This window comes from Bactrocera oleae, chromosome 2 (assembly GCF_042242935.1).
Source record: "Bactrocera oleae isolate idBacOlea1 chromosome 2, idBacOlea1, whole genome shotgun sequence".
NCBI classification, from domain to species: domain Eukaryota; kingdom Metazoa; phylum Arthropoda; class Insecta; order Diptera; family Tephritidae; genus Bactrocera; species Bactrocera oleae.
The window spans coordinates 30622394-30648382 of NC_091536.1; the positions used below are offsets into that span (position 1 = coordinate 30622394).

Below are 25989 nucleotides of genomic sequence, written 5' to 3' on the forward strand. Positions count from 1 at the left end.
GGTTTCATTTTACGTTTAGGGTTTTAGTTTACATTACTTACGAGCTCAACGTTCAAACGGCGGCAGTTATTTTGAACCAGAGAAAAATTACTAGTTATTTTGAGCCGTAAAGGCGCCGAGTTTGTATGAGTATGAGTGAGTTTGTGAACGCAACCAGATGCGATACGTGCGACGCAAGCGGAGTGGGGTCACGGGGATTCCCCGATTTTAACGAACGAGATAGCTAAGGCAAAACAAAACAATTGAACAAACATTTGATTGAAAGTGTGTGTAGGTTAGGTTAGGAGGTCGATCCCAAGAAGGATCCCACTTGAACAGCTTAAGACGCCGGTCCGTTGTGATACCTATAAAACTCCTATAATCTGGATCAAAACACCCTTACAAGTCGACGAAACGCTTTGTGCTTACAACAAACTTGTTAAGACGGCCAATATCCATTTCGGCTAAGTATTCAGGTCCGCCAAAAGTGTGATTGCCGAGATATTTCAATCTCAGCCTAGCGAAAGCCGGGCATTGGAGGAGAAAGTGCCGGGATGATTCCGCCTCGCCCTCCTCCATGCAACTTTGGCAACTATCATCGGGTAGTACTCTAAGCCGTACCACATGAGTGCCCATTGGACAGTGTCCAGTGAGAACTCCTACCATAGCGGCGATATGCACTTTTCTCAGGGCGAGAAGTTTCCCCGACCTCCTGCGCTCTACTCTTGGCCAGAAGGATCTCGCGTTCGCACAGGAGTTGGTCGTCGACCAGCGTCTTCTGAGTGCACGCGAGGTCCATTGATCCAAAGCTAGAACGCAAGACGTTAACGGAGATCCAACTCGATCCCATTCCGAGGCCCCCCTGGCTAGTTCATCGGTTTTGCAGTTTCCAGCGATTCGGCTGTGACCAGGCACCCAAACGAGCCTGATGTTGAAATAGCCAGATGCTATCTCTAGTGAGGACAGACACTCCTTGACTAGCTTTGATTGCACGGTTCGCGCGCTCATAGCTAGTATTGCCGCCCCATTATCGGAGTGGATGCTCACTTCTACAAACGAGGCTGCACCACGAAGCAGTACTTCTACCGCCACCTTGATAGCAGGGATCGAGGGATCTTACGAGAGAGTGGCGTCATTTGAAATAAGCAATGTATTTATTGCTTATGAGTCCCATAAACGACCCATATGAGGAGCGCTTAGGTAGATGCGATAAGATCGACCTTTGCCTCGAATCAGATTTAGCTCTTTTATTTGCATGAAATATTAAAGAGTTGAATTTACTGAGCAGATTCCCGGAATCTGATTAAGCTTTAATTATTGTAACTGTGATAATATATTATGTGTTAACTTCTCCGCCCTTGAATTTGAGCGTCCTCGTTCGATAGAGTTGAGCAAAACTTTGGTAAATATTTTATCACAATTTCTATAGAGTCTTGTTGGAGTTTCTTTCTTTATTTATTTTAAGTTTCTTTTGCTTAAGTTTACTTAGAACAATTATGATTACAGACATTATAATCAATATAGATGTTACAATAATAGTAACGTAGATATAATTTTCTTCTATTTTACTATGCTTTGCCATTGGTTGTAATATTGCTGGCAATAGCTTATTTTCTGCTATTTCTTTTGAAAAATACATTTTGTTTCCTATCTTAGTAATCGTATTACAAAATTTGATCAAATATGACCCATTTAATTTTATATTTTCAATTTTATTGTTAATTTTTCCAAAATTTTATTTTCACATTCGCGCTGTGTTCATCTGTGGCTACATTCATTTCAAAGGTACTGTCACTATAGATGTCATTTGTTTTAGCTTGGACAACAATTTGTTTCATTCATTTGAAAATGTCGACATTTGTACCAGATAAAGTATTTTTGCGGGGAGTTCTTCTTCATTATTTTAACATAAAGAAAAGTGCTACCAAAAGCCATCGTATTTTACTGGACGTTTAAGAAGAACTTGCAAAAGTATTAGGAGTAGATCAAGCAACCGTTTCCAGACGATTAAAATCATTAGGATTCATCCAGAAGCTTGGAAATTGGGTGTCTTATGAATTAAAGTCAAGAGACGTCGAACGTCGATTCTGTATGTCGGAAAGGTTGCTTCAACGCCACCAAAAGAAGTCATTTTTGCATCGGATTATCACTGGCGATGAAAAATGGATTCATTATGATAACCCAAAGCGCAAGAGATCGTATGTGAAGCCCGGCCAACCATCGACATCCACGGCAAAGCCGAATATCCATGGTGCCAAGGTTATGCTATGTATTTGGTGGGACCACAAGGGTGTGCTCTATTATGAGCTATTGAAATCGGGTCACACGACCAATGGATCCCTCTACCGAAAACAATTGATTCGTTTGAAAAAGGCCATCGCGGAAACACGACCAGAATATGCGACCAGACACGAATCAATAATTTTTCATCATGACAACGCTCGGCCACATGTTACAAGGCCAGTTAAAAATTATTTGGAAAACTGTGGGTGGGAAGTTCTACCTCACCCGCCTTATAACCCAGACATAGCACCTTCCGATTATCACTTGTTCAGATCAATGCAGAATGCCCACACCGGAGTACGTTTCACTTCAAAACAGGGTATCAGAAATTGGCTCGATTCTTTCTTGACCTCCAAGCCGGAGAAGTTCTTTTGGGATGGGATCCACAAACTGCCAGAAAGATGGGCAAACATCGTAGCTTCCGATGGGCAATAATTTGAACATTAATTGTATAACAATTTTTTCACAATAAAGTCTTAATTTTCGAAAAAAAAGAGAATTAACAATTTATTTGTTAATTCTCTTTATCGATCTAAAGTCTAAGGCTCTACAATCGTTTTTTTTCGGTTATGGGCAGACTTACTATATAAACTATGCTGTCGCTATTGGAAGCAATTTTAATTTCGGCGAACTCTAAGGCCTCGTCGACGTTAATAAATGGTATATTTTCATTTTCTAGACATTGTTTCGTCATTTCGATTTCTTTGTTTGATAATATATAGGAATTTATTACATTCGATTTTTCGCAATGGATGGCATAAGCTATGCTAATTAATTTTTCTTTTGTTATCTCTAATTTGGATTTAATTTGAAGTATTAAATCATTTTCAACTTCAGTTTTTCCATTACTAATTCAGATATTTTGATGATGGTGTTGTTTTCCAAAACATTGTTAATTTTTTCTATCAAAATATTAGATCAAGTAAAAAGTTCGTTCGGTTTTTTTTATTGATTTTTCAAAAGATGATAACTTTGTTCGTTTTGTTCGTAAACTTGTTGCCAACGAGATGCCAACTTCATTTTACCCCTCTCGTAGAAGGCTGCGTCCCTATTGGCAAAAAACTCGGAGAGATAATTTTTACAGGCCTCTCTTGAGGCCAACTTCTCACCATTAAGCGCGTTCGCCATGGACCGGAAAAGATGGTAAATGGACTATAAGGTGGGTGCGTTAGGACCTCCCATCCGAGCTCCCGGAGCTTCTGGCGCATCACCAAAGACGTGTGTGGCCTGGCGTTGTCCTGATGGAACACAATTCGGCCTCTGTTGATCAAAGATGGCCTCTTCTGGATGAGTGCTGCCTTCAAGCGGTCCAGTTGTTGGCAGTAGAGCCGAATTGAGCGTTTGGATATAGGGGAGCAGCTCGTAGTAGATGATTCCTTGCCAATCCCACCAAACACAGAGCAAAACCTTCCTGGCCGTAAATCCGGTCTTGGTCTGGGCCGCTCCCCGAGCTTTGACCACGACCGTTTGCGCTCTATGTCGTCGTAAGTGACCTATTTTTCATCGCCAGTCACAATCCGCTTCAGAAACGGTTATTGTGTTTTTTATAGTGGAGTATCGATAAGTAAGTAGGTACAATAGGCGCAACATAGGCCTTGTATACAACAAAAACTCTATTACGCTTATTGAACAAGTCTCTCAATATTTAATGTTTATTATTATTCATGTTTATGGTTTCATTTTACGTTTAGGGTTTTAGTTTACATTACTTACGAGCTCAACGTTCAAACGGCGGCAGTTATTTTGAACCAGAGAAAAATTACTAGTTATTTTGAGCCGTAAAGGCGCCGAGTTTGTATGAGTATGAGTGAGTTTGTGAACGCAACCAGATGCGATACGTGCGACGCAAGCGGAGTGGGGTCACGGGGATTCCCCGATTTTAACGAACGAGATAGCTAAGGCAAAACAAAACAATTGAACAAACATTTGATTGAAAGTGTGTGTAGGTTAGGTTAGGAGGTCGATCCCAAGAAGGATCCCACTTGAACAGCTTAAGACGCCGGTCCGTTGTGATACCTATAAAACTCCTATAATCTGGATCAAAACACCCTTACAAGTCGACGAAACGCTTTGTGCTTACAACAAACTTGTTAAGACGGCCAATATCCATTTCGGCTAAGTATTCAGGTCCGCCAAAAGTGTGATTGCCGAGATATTTCAATCTCAGCCTAGCGAAAGCCGGGCATTGGAGGAGAAAGTGCCGGGATGATTCCGCCTCGCCCTCCTCCATGCAACTTTGGCAACTATCATCGGGTAGTACTCTAAGCCGTACCACATGAGTGCCCATTGGACAGTGTCCAGTGAGAACTCCTACCATAGCGGCGATATGCACTTTTCTCAGGGCGAGAAGTTTCCCCGACCTCCTGCGCTCTACTCTTGGCCAGAAGGATCTCGCGTTCGCAAAGGAGTTGGTCGTCGACCAGCGTCTTCTGAGTGCACGCGAGGTCCATTGATCCAAAGCTAGAACGCAAGACGTTAACGGAGATCCAACTCGATCCCATTCCGAGGCCCCCCTGGCTAGTTCATCGGTTTTGCAGTTTCCAGCGATTCGGCTGTGACCAGGCACCCAAACGAGCCTGATGTTGAAATAGCCAGATGCTATCTCTAGTGAGGACAGACACTCCTTGACTAGCTTTGATTGCACGGTTCGCGCGCTCATAGCTAGTATTGCCGCCCCATTATCGGAGTGGATGCTCACTTCTACAAACGAGGCTGCACCACGAAGCAGTACTTCTACCGCCACCTTGATAGCAGTCACTTCCGCCTGAAAAACACTACAGTGGTCCGGTAGCCTAAAGCTAAGGCTGACGGAGAGCTCCTTGCAGAAAACCCCCTCTCCAACCTTCCTTCCTAGCCTCGATCCATCCGTGAAAAAGCTCACCGCGCCTCTTATCCAGCAGCTTCTTCCCATCCACATGTTGGAATATGAGCGGAGAAGGAGCCGCCTCGAGTGGCTAAATTTTCCGAAATGCAGCTCAAGGAGGAAAGAATTTCGGAGTGTCCTTGTTCAGACCTCTTTATAAGCCCAGCTTCCCTGAGCCTTAGAGCACACTTCGCAGCAATGCACCTACCGGCAATGTCCACAGGTGCTATGTTTACAATCCATTAAGAGCTATTGTAGGTGTGGTCCGAAGTGCACCGGAGATTCCGATGAGCGCCGCTCTTTGGACCCGCTCAAGCTTTTTAGCTTTTGAGCGCCCTCCACCAGACGAACACACCATAGAACATTATTAGCTTAACTACGGTCTCGTAGAGCCAGAACACCACCTTAGGTGAGAGTCCCCACCTTTTACCTATTGCCCCTTTGCAGCAGTATAAGGCGACCGATGCCGAGGAGAGAGTTATCCTTAATGTTTGGCCTCCAGGAAAGTTTTCTATCGAGGATAAGCCCTAGGTATTACACTTTATTAACAGGTTGAAGAAGTGAACCCCCGAAGGAGGGGAGAGGCACATTTGAAATCTTATACCTCCTAGTAAATAAAGCCATTTCGGTTTTACTTGGGTTGACGGCTAGGCCGCTTCTATTCGCCCAGCTAGATACCACGTTCAGGTACCCCTCGGTGAGCTCGTAGACGGTATTCAGGAATTTTCCCTTAACCATAAGAACCACATCAGCAGGGGGGAGAGTACTCCTGCGGAGTTCCCCTATTCACTTTTCTGGTTGTCTTGGCACCACCCCACTCCGCTGCGACAGTTCTGTCGCAAAGAAGACTAAAAATAAGGTGCTTGAGGTTCGATTCCACCTCAAAATTTTCGAGGGCTTTAACCACTGCCTCTGGTCGCACGTTATTGAAAGCCCCCTCGATGTCGAGAAAGGTGCCCACAGCAAATTCCTTGTGCTTGAGAGCTATCTCCAGCCATGACACTACATCATGCAAAGCAGTGTCGACCGACCTGCGTTTGATATGGGCATGCTGCGCCCGTAACAGTTTACCCCTCGGTATTCTGCTCCTAATGTACAGATCCAAAAGCCTCTCCAATGTTTTCAACAGAAAACAATCTTTTACACCGACGTGAGAGCTTTGATGATGACAGGAGGAGAACGTACTCTGAGGCCTGCCATGGTTTTAACGGGACGGAGGCGGCCTTGGCATTAGCCCATCAGCCATTTCTGCAGGGTGTCACCCCTGCATACTCAGGTGGCAGAATACCACAACCACCAGCCCAGGGCTCAAACCGATCCATCTAAGAGTCCAAGCTATGTCCGGGTCGAGCAAAGGTCAAATCCGTAGGAGTTCTAGAAAAGTCCATAAAGGCCGCAGGTCATTTAGCGTTCCCCAGGATGCACCGCGTGGAGGCGGACCTGCTCTACATCCCGATGTGTGTAAGGGCGCTTTGAATTTTTATAATAATAGTTTGTGTGTAACTGATTGTTTTAACGTGCTTTCACGATGAGTGATAGTAAAAGTAAAACAAGAAGAAGAACGTAATAAAAATTCAACTAAAATAAGTAAATATTTTACGGCTCAACCATCCAGTTTGACACAATTATTAGAGACAGAAACCAGTTATGTTATCGATGAAAGTGTTATTAAATCTGATTCAAAAACCGCTTCATGTAGTGGTATGTACTCTTTATGTAATTTTCTATACAAATAAATATAACTCTTGTTTGGGATATTAAAAAAAAGATTTTTTTTTTAATTTTGAAAAAAAAAATTTTTATTCCCGGCCGTTTTAAAGATAGGACGGAAGGAACAGACAGACAAAAAGTGTAAAAAATTTTATTTTATTTTATGTACTTTTTACTAAATGCTTACATCCATAAGTATTTAGTAAAAAGCGGTTATTTTAATATTACAAACAGACACTCTAATTTGTATAAATATAAATAATTATTCATGGATAGATTAATCAGTTTATTCAGACAAGGAGATACATACGTACTCATGTGAACAATATTATGTATGTGATACACCATCGTCACCGTCAAGACAATTATCGTCATCAATACCACCTTTTTTCAAAGATGACCCTGGAGCCTGGCCAGAAGTTTTATACGCTACTTTGATCCAGTATTTAATAGAAAATCCGATTCAACAAAGTAAACAGTATAATTTTTCGCGTGACTCTTCGGGACGTAAATTTTCTGAGTATTATTATGAATGGCATTTAGGAAACGGTGAAAAGTATCACAGAGAGTGAATGTTGTATTCAGTGTCCAAAAATGCCGTTTACTGCTTCTGTTACAAGCTATTTGAATCAAAACATAAAAATAAATACTTCGAGGGAATTAGCGATTGGCAACATCGATATGAATATGCAAGTTGCTAGTAGATGCTTTTACAGAATTAAACAAAGTTTTTGATAAAAATTAGAACAGACACAAATTTTGAAGAAATTGTAAGTGATGCCAAAATGCATGCTTTTACAGAATTAAACAAAGTTTTTGATAAAAATTAGAACAGACACAAATTTTGAAGAAATTGTAAGTGATGCCAAAAAAATTGCCGAACAATTAGACGTCGAGACTAAATTTGAAACTTTCAGATCCAGACCCCTAAGACGTCGTAAAACTTCAAAGAGTTTTCATTATGAACACGAAGACCACACTATAAATGATCCGAAAACCACTTTCAAAATTAATGTATTTTTTTATATATTATATTAGACCAAGCGTCATCCGTAGATGAAAGATTTGATTTATTGAATAATCACAACTCTTCATTTTTTATTTAATTTAAGTGATGACCAAGATCGAAGACGATTAAGAAGTAGCTGTCATCGTTTACAGGAGAAACTTTCAACAAATTATTTATTGGATATTAACGCCGATGATTTGTGTGAAGAAATTTTGTCATGTCAGAAAATTTTCAAAAAATTAAATAATGATGTAAAAATTCTTGAATTTATATATTTAAACAATTTGACGGCTATATGCCCTAACATTACCATAGCATTACGAATTATGTTAACTATGCCAGTATGTAGTTAGCAAGCGCGATAAGGTCCTTTTCTAAATTAAAACTTATAAAAAATTACCTGCGCTCTACAATGAGTCAGGAGAGATTAATAAATTTAGCAATAATGTCCATAGAGGAGACCATATAGATAGATATAGAGAAAAGCGGAAATATTATATTCTTGCAAATGTTAGACTCTTGTTGTCTTTTTAAAACATATCATAGTTCCGTAATAGTCATATTAGTATTAATACTTATACTGTGATTGTATCCAATGTATAATTTTGAAAGATCCATTTTCCAATTTGGTGGGTCCTGAGTCTATTGTTACTAGTTGGAAAGACGAGTAATCTAACAACATTTATTGATGTTAACGTAGATAATGTCAAAATAAAATAAATTCTATTAAAATTTGTATTATTAATAATTTTTATTATTATTGTTTTTAACGTTTTATAAGACTTTGTATTTGAAAGTCTTTGGGGTCTTATTATGAAATTCCAAGTCTTGTTCTTGTTTGAACTTCAGTCTATGTACATATGTTATTTTGTCTTTCCTTATATTGTTCGAGGTTTATGTAAACTTTGCGTCCAAAAAAGTTTTCTATTGGCTTTTGTCCAGTTGTGGAGTGGATTGTAAAATTGTATTCATAAACTGCTCTATCAAGTAGTCCTTCAAAATGGTTATGTCCTTATGTCTTCGGTCTTTGACATTTTAAAATGTCTGCAAGAGTTCAAAACGTTTAATCTGTCCATTGCTGGTGTGTGGTAGTGTCCTGAAGATTGTAATCCTTAATTGGTCTTTTAGCATGAAAATTATTGAGTGATTTTTCGTTGTCAGAAATTACAGGTTCTGGTATTCCAAATATGAAAAGTATTTGTCTAAGCGCTTCGCGTATATCTTCTGTTTAAGTGTAAGAATTCTCTTGTCCTGTAAGTAACTATATTTGATTTTCAAATACATTGATAGGCACATCTGTTGCTGGTATCAGATTGCATCCTGAACTATCGTCGGAGTGCGTTGCTATTGTTAATAAGTTGAGTTCGGGGGGTCAAGATAAGCAGTCAGTTACTATGTTAGTTCTGCCTGGTTTGTATCTGATTTCATGGTCATATTCTTCTAAGGTGGTCCTCATCTATTAAGTTTTGAGTTCTTGTTTTTATTGCTTAATGTGTACGTTAGGGGTTAGTGATGGGTAAATATTTAAATTTTAGCTGTACCATATAAGTAGTTACGTCCCGATTTAAGTGACCAAATAACCGCTAGCATTTTTACTCGTTTGTTTCGTAATTTTCCCCTGCTTTGGTCAATGTTCTTGAAATTAAAGTGATTGTTTTTCCGTCCTATTCGAGTACTGCTCCGATGGCGTGTTTTGAAGCATCTATAGTCAAGTGTAATTATTTCTGATAATTGGAATAGGTTAGTGTTACTTTTCTTGAAACTAATGCACTTTTTATTATGTCGAATCAAGTTGTGCCAAAACTAATATAGATGGACTGGGTAACGATCAGTATATTGCTTGAGTTAAGTTTACTGTAGTCTATTAATAGTTTGTATTTTTTTCGGTGAATGCGTCCTATTTTTTTTTTTTACTTTGTATAAACTGGTGTATCGGAGTTGGTTCTTATGTTGGCGACGATTTTCGTAGTATAAGTAAGCATTTAATTAGCGTCAGAGAAAAGGTTAACATTTTTGTTTATTATTGATTTCATTTTGGAAATTGTTAATACGGCTATGGGTGCGTTCGAGCTACGTAATAATTGTAGCAGTACAGCTACTGTGTTGCATATTTGCTGATACTCTGCTGATGTGCAGACAAAAACTTAGTGTTGCCGATTATTTGCACAAATTGCGTGCAAAAAATGACAGCAGAACGTGATGCTGTTGCAAGTGTTGCCAAAAACTCACGCAGAACGTGATACTTTGACAAATTTGCAACACTGCTGTCGATTGCCGTCTCGAACGCACCCTATCTCTGATAATGACGTGATTGACGGCTTGTGAAAACAATTGCTTTAGTTTTACTTGATATGAGTTGTTTATGGTCATGAAATTGTCGTAAATTTGAATAGTTGCGGATGGTTCTTTAAGAGAATCGTTGCCAATTATTGCGTGAAAAGATGTGAGAGAAGGGAGAAGATAAAATTTTATATTTCTATTTGGTAAGTTAAATAGGTTGGCGTACGTATGATGAGTAATTTCTATTCTTTCTCATACTGAATTTGCGAAAAAGTTCTTGTCGTTTTGGATTTCTTTTTTAGCCATATGTATCTGTATATACTACATAGTTTTTGTGAGAACCTGTATCCAATAGAATTTTTATCATGTCACCACTCTCCGTTCTACAATGAAAATAATATTTATTGTGATTGTTGTTATAATGTCATACATTTTTATATAACGAGTTTCGGGTCGCTCTACGCTCGTTACATTAGATGAAAATTACTTTGTTGTTTAGTTGGTGGACTTGTAAGGTTGGATTTTGCCTGTCTTTTCCCTGTATATTTGAAAATTCGGCCTATTTGCGTAGTTTACTGTATTCGTCCTTATGCTAGGATCGATATCCATTGGCTCCGGTTTTGGTTGTGGTTTCGGTGGTGTTAGTAGAAGGGGTTTGTTATAATATGGGCTCGTGTTTGCTGAGGAGCATTATAAAATGTTGGGTTATGTGTTTGGGGTATTGCTGTGGTCTTATAAAAGGTTTGGTCTTTGTAGGTATTGTTGTGGTATTGAGAGCGATCGATTGGGTCCGGGTAAAATTGATGCGGTTATGTATAATTCTTTGGTGGTAGTGGTAGTTTATAGTTAAAGTCGTTAAATCCATTTTGATGGTTGCTTCTGAATATTTGATTTTCTAATTTCAGACATAAATGAAGTGCTTCTGGAAGGTCTCTTTATTCTTTCATATCCAACAACTGTGGAAGATCACCATTGAGTCCTCCCACGTTCCTTTAGTGTGCTCGTAGATTTGTAGTATGCTTTCGACACTCTTTTTCCACAAACTAGACTCAGACGGTTTGCCTGAGAGTTCTCTTAGTTATCTTACTACGTTCGGGATTTTGTATATTCCTGATAAATTATTTCTGTGTCTTTCGTCAATAGTTTGGTCTACTACAGGTATTTGTTTTACGTGAGTCATAATAATATTCTGTAGTATGTCGCGTCCTTCTTAATTTAGCATTTGAGCGACCATATTTCATATTATATTTGTTTGTAAAGTAGGTGCGGAATCTGTTTTTATTAATCTCTGGAAGGTCCCTTTCACTGCAAAGTCGCAAAGGTTTTTTATTTTTATAAGAGCCGAAGGGTCCCCCGTTAGGTGGTGAATCTCAACCCTCGTTATTATTTTAAGTTTTTGGCTGTACAAGCCCTTTTTTATTTTGCTTTGTGGTTTATATTTCTGTGGAGGGTCCCTTTGTTGGTGAATCGCAGAGAATTTTGTAAGACAAAGCTATAGGGTCCCCCGAAGGTGGTAAATTGCAGCTTTTAAATTAATTTTTTATTGGCTTATGTTGTTGGCATATATTATTTTTCTTTTATCTAATATTTAATACAATATAACTTACACTAGTCGAGTATTCATTCCGCGGCGTGATATTCTTGGTAGAGTTCTCCTTTTGCAGGCGTACTCAGGGTCCTCCTTGAGAAATTGTCACGCTGTCTGTCCAGTGTGGAGCACCAGAGGTGTGGAAATCGATTTCACTTTATGATCGCACACTATTATTTCATGTTTTCAAATTATTTTTTTTGTATTTTTTACCAGGGCGTGGGAATCAGTTTCGCTTTATGATCGCACACTGTTATTCAGTATTAGTGATGATTAGAAAAATTGAAAACGGGCAGCCAATTTCACACGTGTGCTTTCAAGACTAGTTAAAAAATAATTTTTCATCAAGACAATGCACCTGTTCACAAAGGTGTTTTAACAATGACAAAATTACACAAATTAAAGTACGTATTGCCTGGCATCCATCATATTTACCAGATTTGGCTCTCAGCGACTACTACTACTCCGTTATGCTTAAGCCAAAAATGTTTCTTTAATTGCTTATTCAGCCAAAGGCGCGAGTATTGGCTGTTGCCTACGCAAAGTTAGCACTTTTGCGCAAACAGCAGTATTACACCGAAAACGCGAGTGGCTGTTCTGTACGTGTAAAATATTAAAGGTTTAATTTACCGCGCTGATTCCTCGAACCGGATTCAGCTGTTTTATTTGTATGAAATATTAAATAGTTGAATTTACTGAGCAGATTCCCGGAATCTGATTAAGCTTTATTTATTCTAACTATGATAATTTATTATGTGTTAACTTGTATAGGCGGGTATGCATACCAAATTTTAAGTCTGCATACAAGTATGAACAAAATTGAAGAGTTAAAATTTTTCTGCTCGTTGTTGCGACGGGTAGTGGAAGGTTGTGTGCACGTCATGGCAATAATTAATTAAAATCTTTAGTGGAGAAAAAGTTTTATGGGAGATAAAAAACGAGCATTATAAAAATAAATTGAAGCGTATGCAAAGTTGGCAATGACTTTTAAATAATAATATAAAGAAATTGATGAAGATTCCACAATTGATATTGTAGCAAGCGCATTAAATACACGCGAAACTCCTATAGGAGAAACTAAGTGAAATAAAAAAGTCAGAAAATCTGCTCTGGCGGAGATGACATTTATGAGTCAACATTGGAGGACACCGATTTTGAAAATACGGTGAGCTCCTTGAATCGCTCTTAGTTTTGAAATATCACAAGTACTTTGCAAAGTGTGCTTTGTACATTATTTGTGCTAACATTTTGTAAATCGACGCTGTCACTTATATACTGCAAGCCATTTTTCCGTGATAAGAAATTATGAATACAACAATATGCTAAAACTATTTAGATACTTTATAAGAGGTAATGGTTATTCTGTTTGCAAGAATACGAAAGCGACTGCATAATATTCCAAAAGCGTTTTCAACTACGCGTCTAGCTGTCGATAATCTGTAATTGAAAATAGTTTCGTCGGCGCTTAATTGGGTACGACTAACTGGCTTCATTAAATTCTACATAAGCAGGAATGCATCATCTCTTATGAAAACATAAGAAAATTCTTCCTCGCTCATTGCAACACTTACCGCTTGAGGAATAAATAGTTGAGTGGCATCCAATCCGTCCTTAAATTTACTCTGAGCGTCAGCCGCTGTTCTGTTTGCACCAACCTCCACGGATGTGAACACATATTTCGCATTAAAAATTGCCATCGTTATAATTTAGTAAGTTTTGTTGCAGTTGCAATAGTGTGAGACTGTTCGAGACGGTTTCATAATTTCAACATGATTGCCATCAATCGTTCTAATGCAGTTGGGGAAGTTCCACAGTGTATAGAAATTGTTAGCGATGAATTGTCACTCATTTTCAGTTTTTGGAATCTGAAATAAGAATAAAAGTAATTTTAGTTTTCCCTCTATTTTCAGGCTCATTTGCAAAGCGGTAAAAACCGAAAAAAGTTTGGCAACAATGCAAAGTTTCTTGAAAAAGCCATACAACACCTTGAACAAGCAAAATAATCAGAAACTATGCGTGATGAAGCTGACGTATTTGGCGAATCATGGACAATTTTATTAAGGAAATTACAATGAAGCAAAAAAAAAACTTGTACAGAGAGATATTTTGACTTTGAAGGGACTTTTCTCTTAAACTATTTCAGCTTATAAGCTGCAATTAAGAGTAACAATATGGTAATAATATGTGTTTTTATACAAATTTTAACAATGAGTCAGTTCTGATGTTAACGATTGCAAAAACTTAAAATATCTCAGCTGCCAAAAAAAATAAAAACTTGTACGTTGACAGCACTTTAAAGGCAGTTATCAAGAAGGTACCGTTATTTTAAGTGGTATTAATTGCGTATGGTCAAAGTATATTATTTGGTTAGCGAACTTCTTTTTTGTGCGGTTGTAGTTTAAAAAAAAAGGTGAATAAACAAACATCTCAAGACTTACAGGTTCTAGTAGACAAATATTGGTAAGAGAACAAAAGTACTCGTGAAATGGGCAATATTTTCAAAAAGACTGGTGAAGTTGGAGACTTGATGGTGGTGGAACGCCGAAAAGAATTTGTACCACGTACAGTTGCTTGGAGTATTAAGCAACAACCTGAAATATCCAATGTCGCTAACGCCAAGGTGTTGAAGAAAGCAAGACTTCACCTCAAACTGTTCGGAACTTCATGATTTCACCCGAGCATATACACCTCGAAAAACCACAATTATCGCAGAGCGAAACGTTTGCTGTATTTCAAAGAGTATAACATGTGCATCGTGATAATGAATTTTGTGATTTTATAATTTTTAACGATGACTCCAAATTTAATTTATTTGGGTTTGATAGTCGACCGATGTTTACGGCGTAAATTACGTCATCGATTTTTTCAGATTTTAGAACCCCCCCCCCCTATAATCATCCTATCGTCATTTCTTAAAGACACCGTCTTTACCGACTTTGACTTTACCGTCATCCGCAGACCAACCCCCGCCCCCCTCTAATTTAGAATGACGTAATATATGGACGGCCCCTAAGGAAATCTAAACACCAAAAGATAAAAAATTAAATAAGACTCAGCATGGAAAAGTCTGCATTGTATGGTGTGTGGTGCAATGGAAGCAAAAGGGATGCGGTGGAAGCAAATGGCGTCGGTAACCATGTTTTCATCGAAAGAAATATGTGAAGAAAGGACTGCTAGGCAATATTTAAAAATAATTTGGTTCCGTCAGCAGCTTAACTCATTTTAAACAGTGGCCACTGCTTTATTCAGGCTAACGGTCCAAAGCACTCTGCTTGAGTGGTTAAGGAATGGTTCTTGTACAACGTGAAAAAAATGCTGTCTCATCCTCCACAGGATTGGAGATCCTGAAGACTTTAAATCTTCAAAACTTTTGCCAGATGATAAAAATTACATTGCAGCCGAAAGGCGTTAATGTGGCGTAATCGCGTTTCTCATGAAGGTGTTTTATTTTGTTTTATTAAAGGCTCCACCATCAACAGGAGTTCTTTATAACTTTCGTTACTCATGTAGAGTTTGCTTGCAAGTGCTTGCTATTTATATGATAGCTTGGTTGCGGTAGGACTATAACTTCTGCTTTTATGCGCCTATTCGCTTGGGGAGAAATTAAGATAGTAATGCGGCAGATCTTATTTGCATTTTGACTACTCTTCCGCCTATTCCCGTAATTTTAAAATTTAATTGTTTTGTTGGCAGATTTAGCTTATTTTTTGCTCTAGACGCTTTGAATGATCGTTGTGATCCTTGGTCTATTGAGGCTCTTAGTTTGAACAGTGTTGGGTCACCGATTGAGAACCAATGCATTATACGGTTATATGTTCTATATATTTTTGCTATGTCTTGTTCTCTACTTATTTGCCTAATATTCAAGGGCAAGCATTAGAAGTTATAAGCCTCAATGCAGTTAATAATTGTATTTGCATTGTGTACATACTTACATATTTATTGCTTGCTTGCGCTTGCTTGCGCTTGCTTTGTACACTTATGCTACCGCTATGTTTTCGTCCACGCAATTATATGAATATTTGTTTGTGCACATTAGCTAGTCCCATTTAACATATACTAAGCTTAATATGTAAGCAGCCTCTTGCAATGCTGCGTTCCCATTTTTTTATATTTCTCTTTTGTTATTAACTACATTATATACGAAGGAGCAATAGAGTAAAGTATGTACTTGGATTATTCTCTATTTATGAACTGTTTTTATATAACTTACATATTTATGTATATATGCACTAATAGAAAACGAAACTATGTACTTAGCGGAAATTATGTATTGAACGGTATTGCAATATTGCTTAGAATATTATTTAAGGAGAAGAATTTTGTAAATAAAGTTAGTCTAATAACTGAATACACATAGCCCTACATTTTTTGGCGCCCAACGTGGGGCACGAGTGAGTTTTTTTTGTGCTTTCGCAAATCATTTCGGAGTGTGGTCAGTATTAGACTGCATCGTTGGACATTATCGTCATTGCCACTCAGTTGTAGACATTCGAAGTGTACGGACGTGTTCGCGCATAGTTGAAACAATTTAGTTACAGTTTAGTGAATCTATCTGTAAACAGCTTAAAATTAAAATAGAATACAATTGCCTGGCGCGAGTTAAATCAAAGGCCAGAGTCAAATAAAGCATTACCGCGAGTAATTGCTTTTAAAAATTGCAGTGCGAGTGTTACAGTGACAATACAAACACTAGGCAGTGTTATTGCCTGGTGCGAAGGCCAGTGACAATTTAGGCACTTTTAAAATTGCTTACAAACCTGTCCTGGTGTGAAGGACAGACAAAAGCATTACCCGAGTAACTTATGAACAACAGACAGTGTTATTGCCTGTTTTGTGTGTGTATAACAACACAAAGGACAGTGACCGTATTGTCTACGAACAGTTCGGGCACCGGTTTTGTGTGGACCGCAATAAACCTGAAGGCCACTGACAACATTTTTGTAGTGCAGGTACGCGTTTGTGAGTGCCGATTACAAACTTTTGTCGGATCGCGAGTTTTTCGTGCTTGTGTAGTAGGTACGCGGTTGCGAGCGTACCGGTCGGTCGGAGAAAAATGTCTCCACGACGAAGGCGAGGAGCGAAGGCACCCGCCGAGAGCGATGAATCGGAAGTCGTTATGATTACGGCAGCGTCATCGGCGGGCGAAGAGGAAGTGGAGAAGCCCCCACCGCGCAGAAAGGCTCGCCTGGGCACTCCACCGTTGGGGAGGTCGTGCGAGAGCGCCAACGAGACGGGAGCGGCGAAAGCCCGTAGCCGGAGCAGCGAAGGAGGAAGCAAGAAGCGAGAAGGGGAAAAGAGGAAAGGTATGAGAGGGGAGTTTAATACAAATAAGGGGGGTGTTGTTAGGGGTGGCGCTATCACCCATGTTGCAGCTATGAAAGCTGTAACAGCTGAGGTTAGCGCTTTGGTTTTCGGGGGGAAAAATATAGAGGTTTCCGAGATGAAGGGTCTTATGGAGCTTGCCTCGAAGTACGAGGCACTCCTGATGACTATAATTGCGGAGAACGCGCATCTTCGCGGGCAGGTGGATGCCCTTACGGGAGGTTGTGGGGGACCGCGTCCGACCGAAGCCGGTGGAGACCTGGTCGGTGGCCGTGAGGAGCAAGGGGCCTGCAACTTCCTCTAAGGAAGTCATCAGAAAGGTGGTTAAGGAGGTGAGTCCTTCACTCGGTGTGAGGATCCACGAAGTTAGGCCAATTAAGGGTGGTGGGTCGGTTATCCGCACTCCCTCTGTTTTAGAGAGGGAGAAAGTGGCGACGAACGCAAAATTCGGGGAGATGGGGTTGGACGTGAGTGTCAACCGGAAGTTGGGCCCAAGAGTTGTGGTGCAAGGTGTACACACAGAGATCTCCCATGAGGAATTCATGGAAGAACTCTTCAATACAAATATCAGTCCTGAGGTAAAGAAATCCGATGTTAGGTTGGTCAGTCGCCCCTGGAAGGTGGCGCCGGATGGTAAAACCAAAGTCGTTTTGGAGGGTTCAGCCAAAGTAATGTCCGCCCTCTTGGAAGCGGGAAGGTGCTATATCAAGTGGTTTTCCTTCGGAGTGCGACCGGATAGCCCTGTTGCCGGCTGTTTCCGGTGTATGGGCTTTGACCATCGAGTGGCGCAATGTAAGGCCAAGTCCGATGTCTGCCGTAGGTGTGGTCAGAAAGGCCACAGAGCTGCTAGTTGCGTCAATGCACCACATTGTCGCAACTGTGCATTTAAGGGTAGACCAGCTGGGCATCTTATGATGTCAGCTGCTTGCCCAGTCTACTGTGGCATAGTAGAGCGTGCCCTTTCTAGACATTAATGGGGACGATTTTTCACCTAAATTGTCAGGGTTGTTATGCCGTAATGTGTGAGTTAGGGGGTTGTATGATAGAGGGTGGGTGCGGCATCGCATTACTCCAGGAGCCCTACGCCACTAATGGTGTGGTTCGGGGTCTCCCTGGAGGCTTTAGGGTCTTCACAGACCTGAGGAGAAATGTTGCAATAGTTGTGAATAATCCGAGTTACGACTGCGTAGTTCTGGATTCGTCACAGCTGGGTGTTTGTGTATCCATAGAGGGGGAGTTCGGTAGATTGGTAGTCGCTAGTGTTTATTGCAAATACAGCGAACCTCTAGAGCCTTACCTGCTTTACATGGCTAAGCTACTGCTACTTGCCAGTAGTAGCTCGCTTATCCTAGGAATGAATGCGAATGCCTCGTCCTCTATGTGGTTTAGTAAGGTATCCCGACATTCGTCAGGATATCAAAGCCACACTAGAGGCGAGGTATTAAGCGAATGGGTGGAGGGGGGGAGTTTCACATATTAAACGAGCCAAGCGAGTGGTATACGTTTGATGGGCCTGGAGGTGTGAGCGACATCGATGTGTCCTTCATGAATGAGGCAGCAAACAGGACCTTTAATGTGAGGTGGGAGATTATTTATATTATGGGATTCAAATTATGGTTACTCCTAAATCTCCTCCCTTGGCGTATGTAAGTCCGTTGCGGAACCAATATGGTCAGTGTGTTAGGGAAGCGATATTAGAAATACCTCTTAGTGAGTTTAAAGGCTTTGGGGTGGACGAGCAAATTTCTCGGCTATATGATGTAGTGTGGGAAGTGAACAACACTGTCGGAAAGTTCGAAAGCTTCAGAGTGAGAAAACTTAAGTGGTGGACGAAAGAGCTAACGATGAAGAGGAGAGCTGTCCGGCGATTGAGACGAAAGTTTCAACGCGCTAGACAGTCAAACTCAGATAGGCTGTCCCAGACTAGGTATGAATTTAGTTGTGTGATGAGGGGTTACAAAGAAATGCTAGTCAAAACCAAGGAAGAGGAATGGAGGAGTTTTGTAGAGGAGAATAGAAAAGACCCATGGGGTCAGGTCTAAAAGATCTGTAGGGGTCGTAAGAGGGAGGATATCACCTCTCTCCGCATTGGTGATACTGTGTTATCAACGTGGAGAGACTGTGCGGGGGTTCTGCTAGGAGCGTTCTTTCCTAGGGCGGAGGCTTGGAGGCCATTTACAATAAGTGCGTGTGGGAAGGATTTTTCCAATTGAGTGGAAAAGGGCTAGGCTCGTTTCTCTCCTGAAGTCCCCTGATAAGATCAGGAGTGATCCTCGTTCTTATCGGGGCATCAGTCTCCTTCCAGTGCTTGGAAAAGTACTGGAGAGAGTATCGTGGAACGACTTCAGGATCTAACGCGGGATATGTGGTCGGATAGGCAGTATGGTTTCAGGAAACTACGCAGTGTAGAAGATGCCGGGATGTATGTCCAGAGTGCCGATATGTCCTTGGCATATTTGTTGACTTTAAGGGAGCATTTGACTACCTAATCTGGGATAGTGTGATTGAACGATTGGAGTAGCTCGGCTGCCCGGAAGTTACTCTCTGGCGGAGCTACTTTCCGGACAGAAAAGCCTCAATCGTAGGAATGAATGGGAGTGTTGAGATTGGGGTGGCTCGGGGCTGCCTGCAGGGATCCATCTGTGGTCCATATATTTGGAACCTTATGATGGACTCTCTGCTTGGACAACTTGAACCAGTATGCAAGTGTTGTGCGTACGCGGACGACCTTCTTCTTTTAGTTGAAGGTCACTCAAGGTCCGAAATAGAGCGAGCGGGAGGACGATTCTTAGAAATTGTCCACAGTTGGGGTGTAGGTGTTGGTGTGGACATATCAATGGACAAAACGGTTACAATGCTGCTTAAGGGCAGATTGTCGCCGGCTCGCCCACCGATTGTCCGTGTAAATGGTTTCAGCATCAAGTACGTGACGCAAGTCAAATACTTGGGGTTGACCATGAGGGAAAGGATGTGTTCCACTCCACACTTGGTGAGCGTGAAAGAGAGACTGCTGGCGATTGTCGGCAAGGTCAGGCGCGTGTGATTGGGGCCTCGGACGTCGTGCGGTTCGTACCATATATCGTGGCTTATTTGTGGCCTGTGCCACTTATGGAGCTGCTTTATGGTGGGAATTAGCCACGACGGTCTTGGGTCGCCAAAAACTACTCTCCGCGCAGCGCTGTATGATGCTAGCCTGTTTGCCAGTTCGTCGCACCGTCTCAACTGATGCGATGCAGGTATTGCTAGGTGTGCCACCTCTTGACCTGATTGTTATACAGCGTGCTGTCGCATTCAGGTTAAGAAGAGGCTTGGGTGTGTCCTTGCTGCAGAATACTCTGATTTCCGACCTTCACGTGGAGAGGGAAGAATATCTAGGAAGCAAAAGACTTCTAGAGGACAGGGTCAAGATAAGGTGGCAAGACCGTTGGGACAATAGCCCTAACGGTAGGGTGACCTATGAGTACATCCGGGACGTTAGGTTTGTAGAAGAAAACTCAGACTTCCGATTCTGTCTGAGCCTGGGTTTTCTGCTTACGGGACATGGTCCTCTGAACGCATTTCTGCATCAGAGGCACCTTTCTGACACGCCGGGGTGTATGTGTGGGGCACGTGTTGAAGATTGGGCGCATGTTATTGCGCACTGCCCGATGTACTCGGACATTAGGAACCTTGAGGGAATGGGGATTAGTTGGACTAATGGACGATTAGACGTCAGCGGTGTGATCTTCACTAGTCCAAATACCAAACAGTTAGGGTCGTTTGATACGTTTGCGCGTGAATTGTTTAGGCGGCGGAGACAATTAGCTGAAAATAGGGGTTAGTTCTTCTTGGGTGAAAGATGAGGAGTAGGGATTTAATCCCTGGTCACCAGTACAGAGCAGTATGGAAGCTCAACTGGTAGTAGCTTCAGCTACGAGGTCTGACCGGAGACTTAATTCTGGTACCACGGGGAGCAGGGGCCCTTGGAGTTCGCTCCAACCTGCTCATGCGGACTGGCCCTTCGGGGAGTATCGTGGTGGTTGTGGTTGATGCCCAAATGCGGGAAGAGTGTTTTGATCACTCAATGTGGAGTTACACTGGAACCGGGTGCCGGACCCAAAGTACGGCAGAGGTGTAAGATAGGCCTCGAACCCCACCAAGGTGTGTAGTGTGTCCATTCTACACTACCAATCGGTACTGAAAAATGCCTGGCATTTTAGGGGCGCTGATCAACGCATTGTATTGATACGCCGTGCTTTTGAGCACCGTGAGGTAAGGCCGTCGACGGCAGGTACTCGCGTTAAACACACCGGACGTTATCGTCATTGGATATTATCGTTGGACATTATCGTCATTGGACATTATCGTCATTGGAAATTACCGACATTGGACTTTGTCATCATTAAACTTAGTCACCGTTAGAAATCTTTACCATTGGAGTCACCAGCATTGCTCGCACAAAGCACAGCACACCAGTTTGCCACTGCTAAGTCTCTTCGTTACCATTGCCTGTACGATTGTAAAAACGATAACAGCGGATTATATAACAGTAGACGAGATGCAATTAGCAAAGAAGAATATAATTAAAATACAACAAAATTTGGATTTTTATGATGAAATACGGCAATTAAAAAATAACAAAGTGTTGGATAGAAAAAACAATTTATCAATTTTATATCCTTTTGTGGATGAAGATGGAATTTTAAGAGTAGGAATAAGGCTACAAAATTCTGTAATATGTTATGACACCAAGCATCTTATCATATAATATAACATCCAAGAAGCACATAAAACAACATTACATGGTGGCATTAATTTAATACGAACACCCATCAGGAAGAAGTACTGACCAAACACTTGTTTCCTGGTGGAACGGAATGTCAACCGTTTCCCATAAACAACAGCGGCAGGGCTGCTTTGGAAGTTAAGTAAAATATAATTAAGTTCAGTTCTAATTAATCTACTACTCAATAAATGAGTTATACTACACTAAAAAATATATTTGTTCTGTGTTTTTAAACAAAAAAAAACCTAACTGGCGGCCGAGCAGTCTTTTCCGTAAATTTCCAAGAGCGAAAGCGGTGCGCGTGTGGAATATTAATAAAAGTTTAAAAAATAAATAACTTTCCGATAATATAAAGACCCACAAGAGGAAGAGTAAATAAACATTCGAAAAAAAATAATATAAAATGCCGTGAGAAAAGTATTGGCACTTTGAGAAAATAAGGTAGTGAACAATACCAGCGAACAAACATCAAATATTGGAAAATCAAAGAGAAGAGTGTGAAGAAGGAGGCCACTTAGTAGCAGACGCGAAAGGACGACGAAGGACAAAAACGTCAGCCGCTTCACCCAAAATGATGATTCTACTACTGTAAGTTCTCGATATATTATATATAAAAAATAAAATAATAAATAAATTCCGAAAAACAGCTAAATCTATAGCTAAAATAAATGTAAAATCTTAAGAATTCTATACCATAATTCAGATTATGTTTGCAACATTGAAATTGTATTACTACTACTACAAATGTTATTACTACTATATTATTTTAAATATTTGTGAGTAATTTCAAATTTAAATATCTAAATATAAAATTAGGGTCGTACACCCTAAAATAAAAAATATTCAAGCTGCGATTCACCACCTACGGGGGACCCTCCAGCTTATAACAAAAAATAACTCTGCGATTCACCAAAAACGGGACCCTCCAGAGATTATTAACAAGTAAATAAAAACAAAATCATATAAACAGAGACTTTTGTAGTCAAAAACAAATAATTTTATTGACGTTATATAACAATAAAAATTTGTTTTTATACCATTAATTCAAAATGACTAACATGCATAATATAATTAACCCTACACCCACTCAAACAACCACTCCTAACTGTGCTCCCGAAGTATTATTTATGTTTTAAATAATCAGGGGTGTTGTAGAATCTGATAGTTGTCGTAGTCAGAATTGAAACCGATCAAAAAATGTAGTAGGTGTCATGAATTCAGATATTATTGGTTTGACATTCGAAACAGAAATTGTATCGGTTTTGGGTGTCACGGAAACCAATTTTATCGGTTTTGTATACACATATTTATTGCTTGCTTGCGCTTGCTTTGTACACTTATGCTACCGCTATGTTTTCGTCCACGCAATTATAGGAATATTTGTTTGTGCACATTAGCTAGTCCCATTTAACATGTACTAAGCTTAATATGTAAGCAGCCTCTTGCAATGCTTCGTTCCCATTTTTTTATATTTCTCTCTTGTTAATAACTACATTATATACGAAGGAGCAATAGAGTAAAGTATGTACTTGGATTATTCTCTATTTATGAACTGTTTTTATATAACTTACATAGTTATGTATATATGCATTAATAGAAAACGAAACTATGTACTTAGCGGAAATTATGTATTGAACGGTATTGCAATTTTGCTTAGAATATTATTTAAGGAGAAGAATTTTGTAAATAAAGTTAGTCTAATAACTGACCACACATAGCATCATTACTCCGCCCTTTGTATTTTATCGCTGTTACAACTTCGCTTAAATATTTCGCTTTTTCGATATTTGCGCGGCTACAAAAAAAGCTTTGTAGCCCTACATTTTTTGGCGCCCAACGTGGGGCACGAGTGAGTTTTTTTTGTGCTTTCGCAAATCATTTCTGCATCGTTGGACATTATCGTCATTGGATATTATCGTTGGACATTATCGTCATTGGACATTAACGTCATTGGACATTATCGTCATTGGAAATTACCGACATTGGACTTTGTCATCATTAAACTTAGTCACCGTTAGAAATCTTTACCATTGGAGACACCAGCATTGCTCGCACAAACCACAGCACACCAGTTTGCCACCGCTAAGTCTCTTCGTTACCATTGCCTGTAGCTCATATTCGCATGTTCGTTGCATACCCACACATAAGTATAACTTGATTTTATAAATTTTGCGGTAAAATTAACTAATCACTTATTGCTTAACTACTCACTAGAAGTAGAAGTATTGTTATTTAAAATAATTTTGAAGCCTCTATAAATCACATACAAGATCCTGTTTTGCAATGTCTTTGGACGAGCTAAGACAACAACGCGCCAGCACCAAGAAAAATATTACGCGCATTAAAAATATCGTCGACGCCAGCTTCCGACCAAGTGGGAAGGCTCTTTCAGCTGCGGAATACAAATGCTGTTTGGGCATCCTGGAGTCTTATTTTAAGCAGATTCTCTCAATTCCAACTGACATCGAAAGATTGGATGCTGATGATGTAGGACGTGCTGACCTGGAAGAACTTTACATCACAACTAAATTGATTATCCAATCGCAACTGGCAGAAGATAACAACGTTTCACTTTCGGACACAACTTGCGTGGTACAATCAGGTTCAAAACTTCCACCACTTAAGCTTCCTACGTTTGATGGCAAGTATTCAAATTATCAAAATTTTATCACCTCGTTCAAGCAAATAATTGATCGTGAATTCAATTTAACTAATATTGAAAAATTCAATCATTTGAGAAATTGTCTCCAAGGTCAAGCCTTAGAAACTGTAAATGCGTTTTAGGTGACAAATGAAAACTACCCGAAGGCGTTAGAACGGTTGAAGGTACGGTATGATAACAAACCACTAATTTTTTTGGAAGGAATAAATTCGTTATTTGATTTACCAGCAGTTATGAAAACAAATGGCATTCAGCTAAGAAGTTTAATTGATAAAGCTTCAGCTATTTATGGTTCCTTGACATCGTTAGGTACCGACAGCCAAATATCGCAAGCTATGCTTATTCATTTAATTTTGCAGAAGTCTGATGAACAGACCAACAGAAAGTGGAAGGAGTCGCTAGATTTCAGAACGCTGCCGTCATGAGAGAATTGCATCGCAGTTTTGGAAAGGCACTGCCAATACCTGGAATCACTGGACAACACGCATGTTAGTACCTCGTCCACTCAAGGTTCTAACAAATACTCCTCTTCGAAATCAAGGAATCAACCAAGAGGCTATACATTTTCCTGCTCCAATATATCGTGTAATTTCTGTTCCAGTAACAACCATCAGTTTTTTAATTGCGAACGCTTTAAGTCACTGAACATTACTCAACGTTTCGAACATGCAAAGAAAATTGGACTTTGCATCAATTGCTTATCAAAGGGACATCGAGTAGCCAATTGTCCATCATCACACAGGTGCAAGGTTTGTGCACGACAACACCACAATTTACTCCACCGCGGTTCTACTCCAGTCCAACAAACACCTACTCAGGTATTTACAACACAAGCGGCAGTCGCGCATACACACAGGAATAATTCATCGTTGGATAACGTCATCCTTGCAACAGCAAACATTTTCGTTCGTGATGCATCGGGGAGCTACAGATTGGGTACAGCACTGCTAGATTCCTGTTCACAGGTAAATTTTATCACAGATGATTTTTCGCAAAAGTTGCTTCTGCCAAGAAGTAAGCAAAACATACAGATTCAAAGCATCGGTTCATCGTCAACAAATATTAAATTCAAAACCTCAACTAATATCAAGGCGCAAGTCACTGGTTTCGAACTTCCATTGACTTTTTGTATTACATCGCACATTGCTTATCAACCAGATCCGGAAATCAATATTTCAACATGGAATATTCCACACAATATAGCGCTCGCCTATGATGAATTTTATATACCAAAGAAAATCGACATGTTGCTGGGTACAGAAACGTTCTTCAGTCTTCTATCTGTAGGACAAATCAATCTTGGATCTAATTTACCAATCTTGCAAAAAACACTTGGCTAAATGACCACTCAATCCCACCGCACCGTAAGACACTGTCACACTACACCAATTCACATCCACATCACCACACCTACTTACCATACATTCCACATCACTACACCATGCACCAACACGCACACAAATACAACTTAACACCGATCACACCACCATGAAGACATCAACAGATATATAAGGGACTAAAAGAA

General features: G+C 40.2%; 1 protein-coding gene across 4 annotated transcripts in view; it reads left to right on the plus strand.

Annotated features, from left to right (window-relative positions):
- Kaz (E3 ubiquitin-protein transferase Katazuke) overlaps positions 1 to 25989 on the plus strand; it is a 249580-nt gene that overhangs the window by 120345 nt on the left and 103246 nt on the right. Inside the window, exon 6 of one of the 4 annotated variants that reach the window (XR_011397909.1) lies at positions 13623 to 13886. The exons of 2 other annotated variants lie outside the window; for them this stretch is intronic. Coding sequence is in view for 1 of the 2 variants with exons in the window: in XM_070112925.1 (XP_069969026.1) it covers positions 13623 to 13773 (151 nt within the window). In the remaining variant the exon portion in view is untranslated. Of the gene's footprint in view, positions 1 to 13622; positions 14026 to 25989 lie in introns of those variants that run through there. One more of the 4 variants, XM_070112925.1, reaches the window with a different exon arrangement.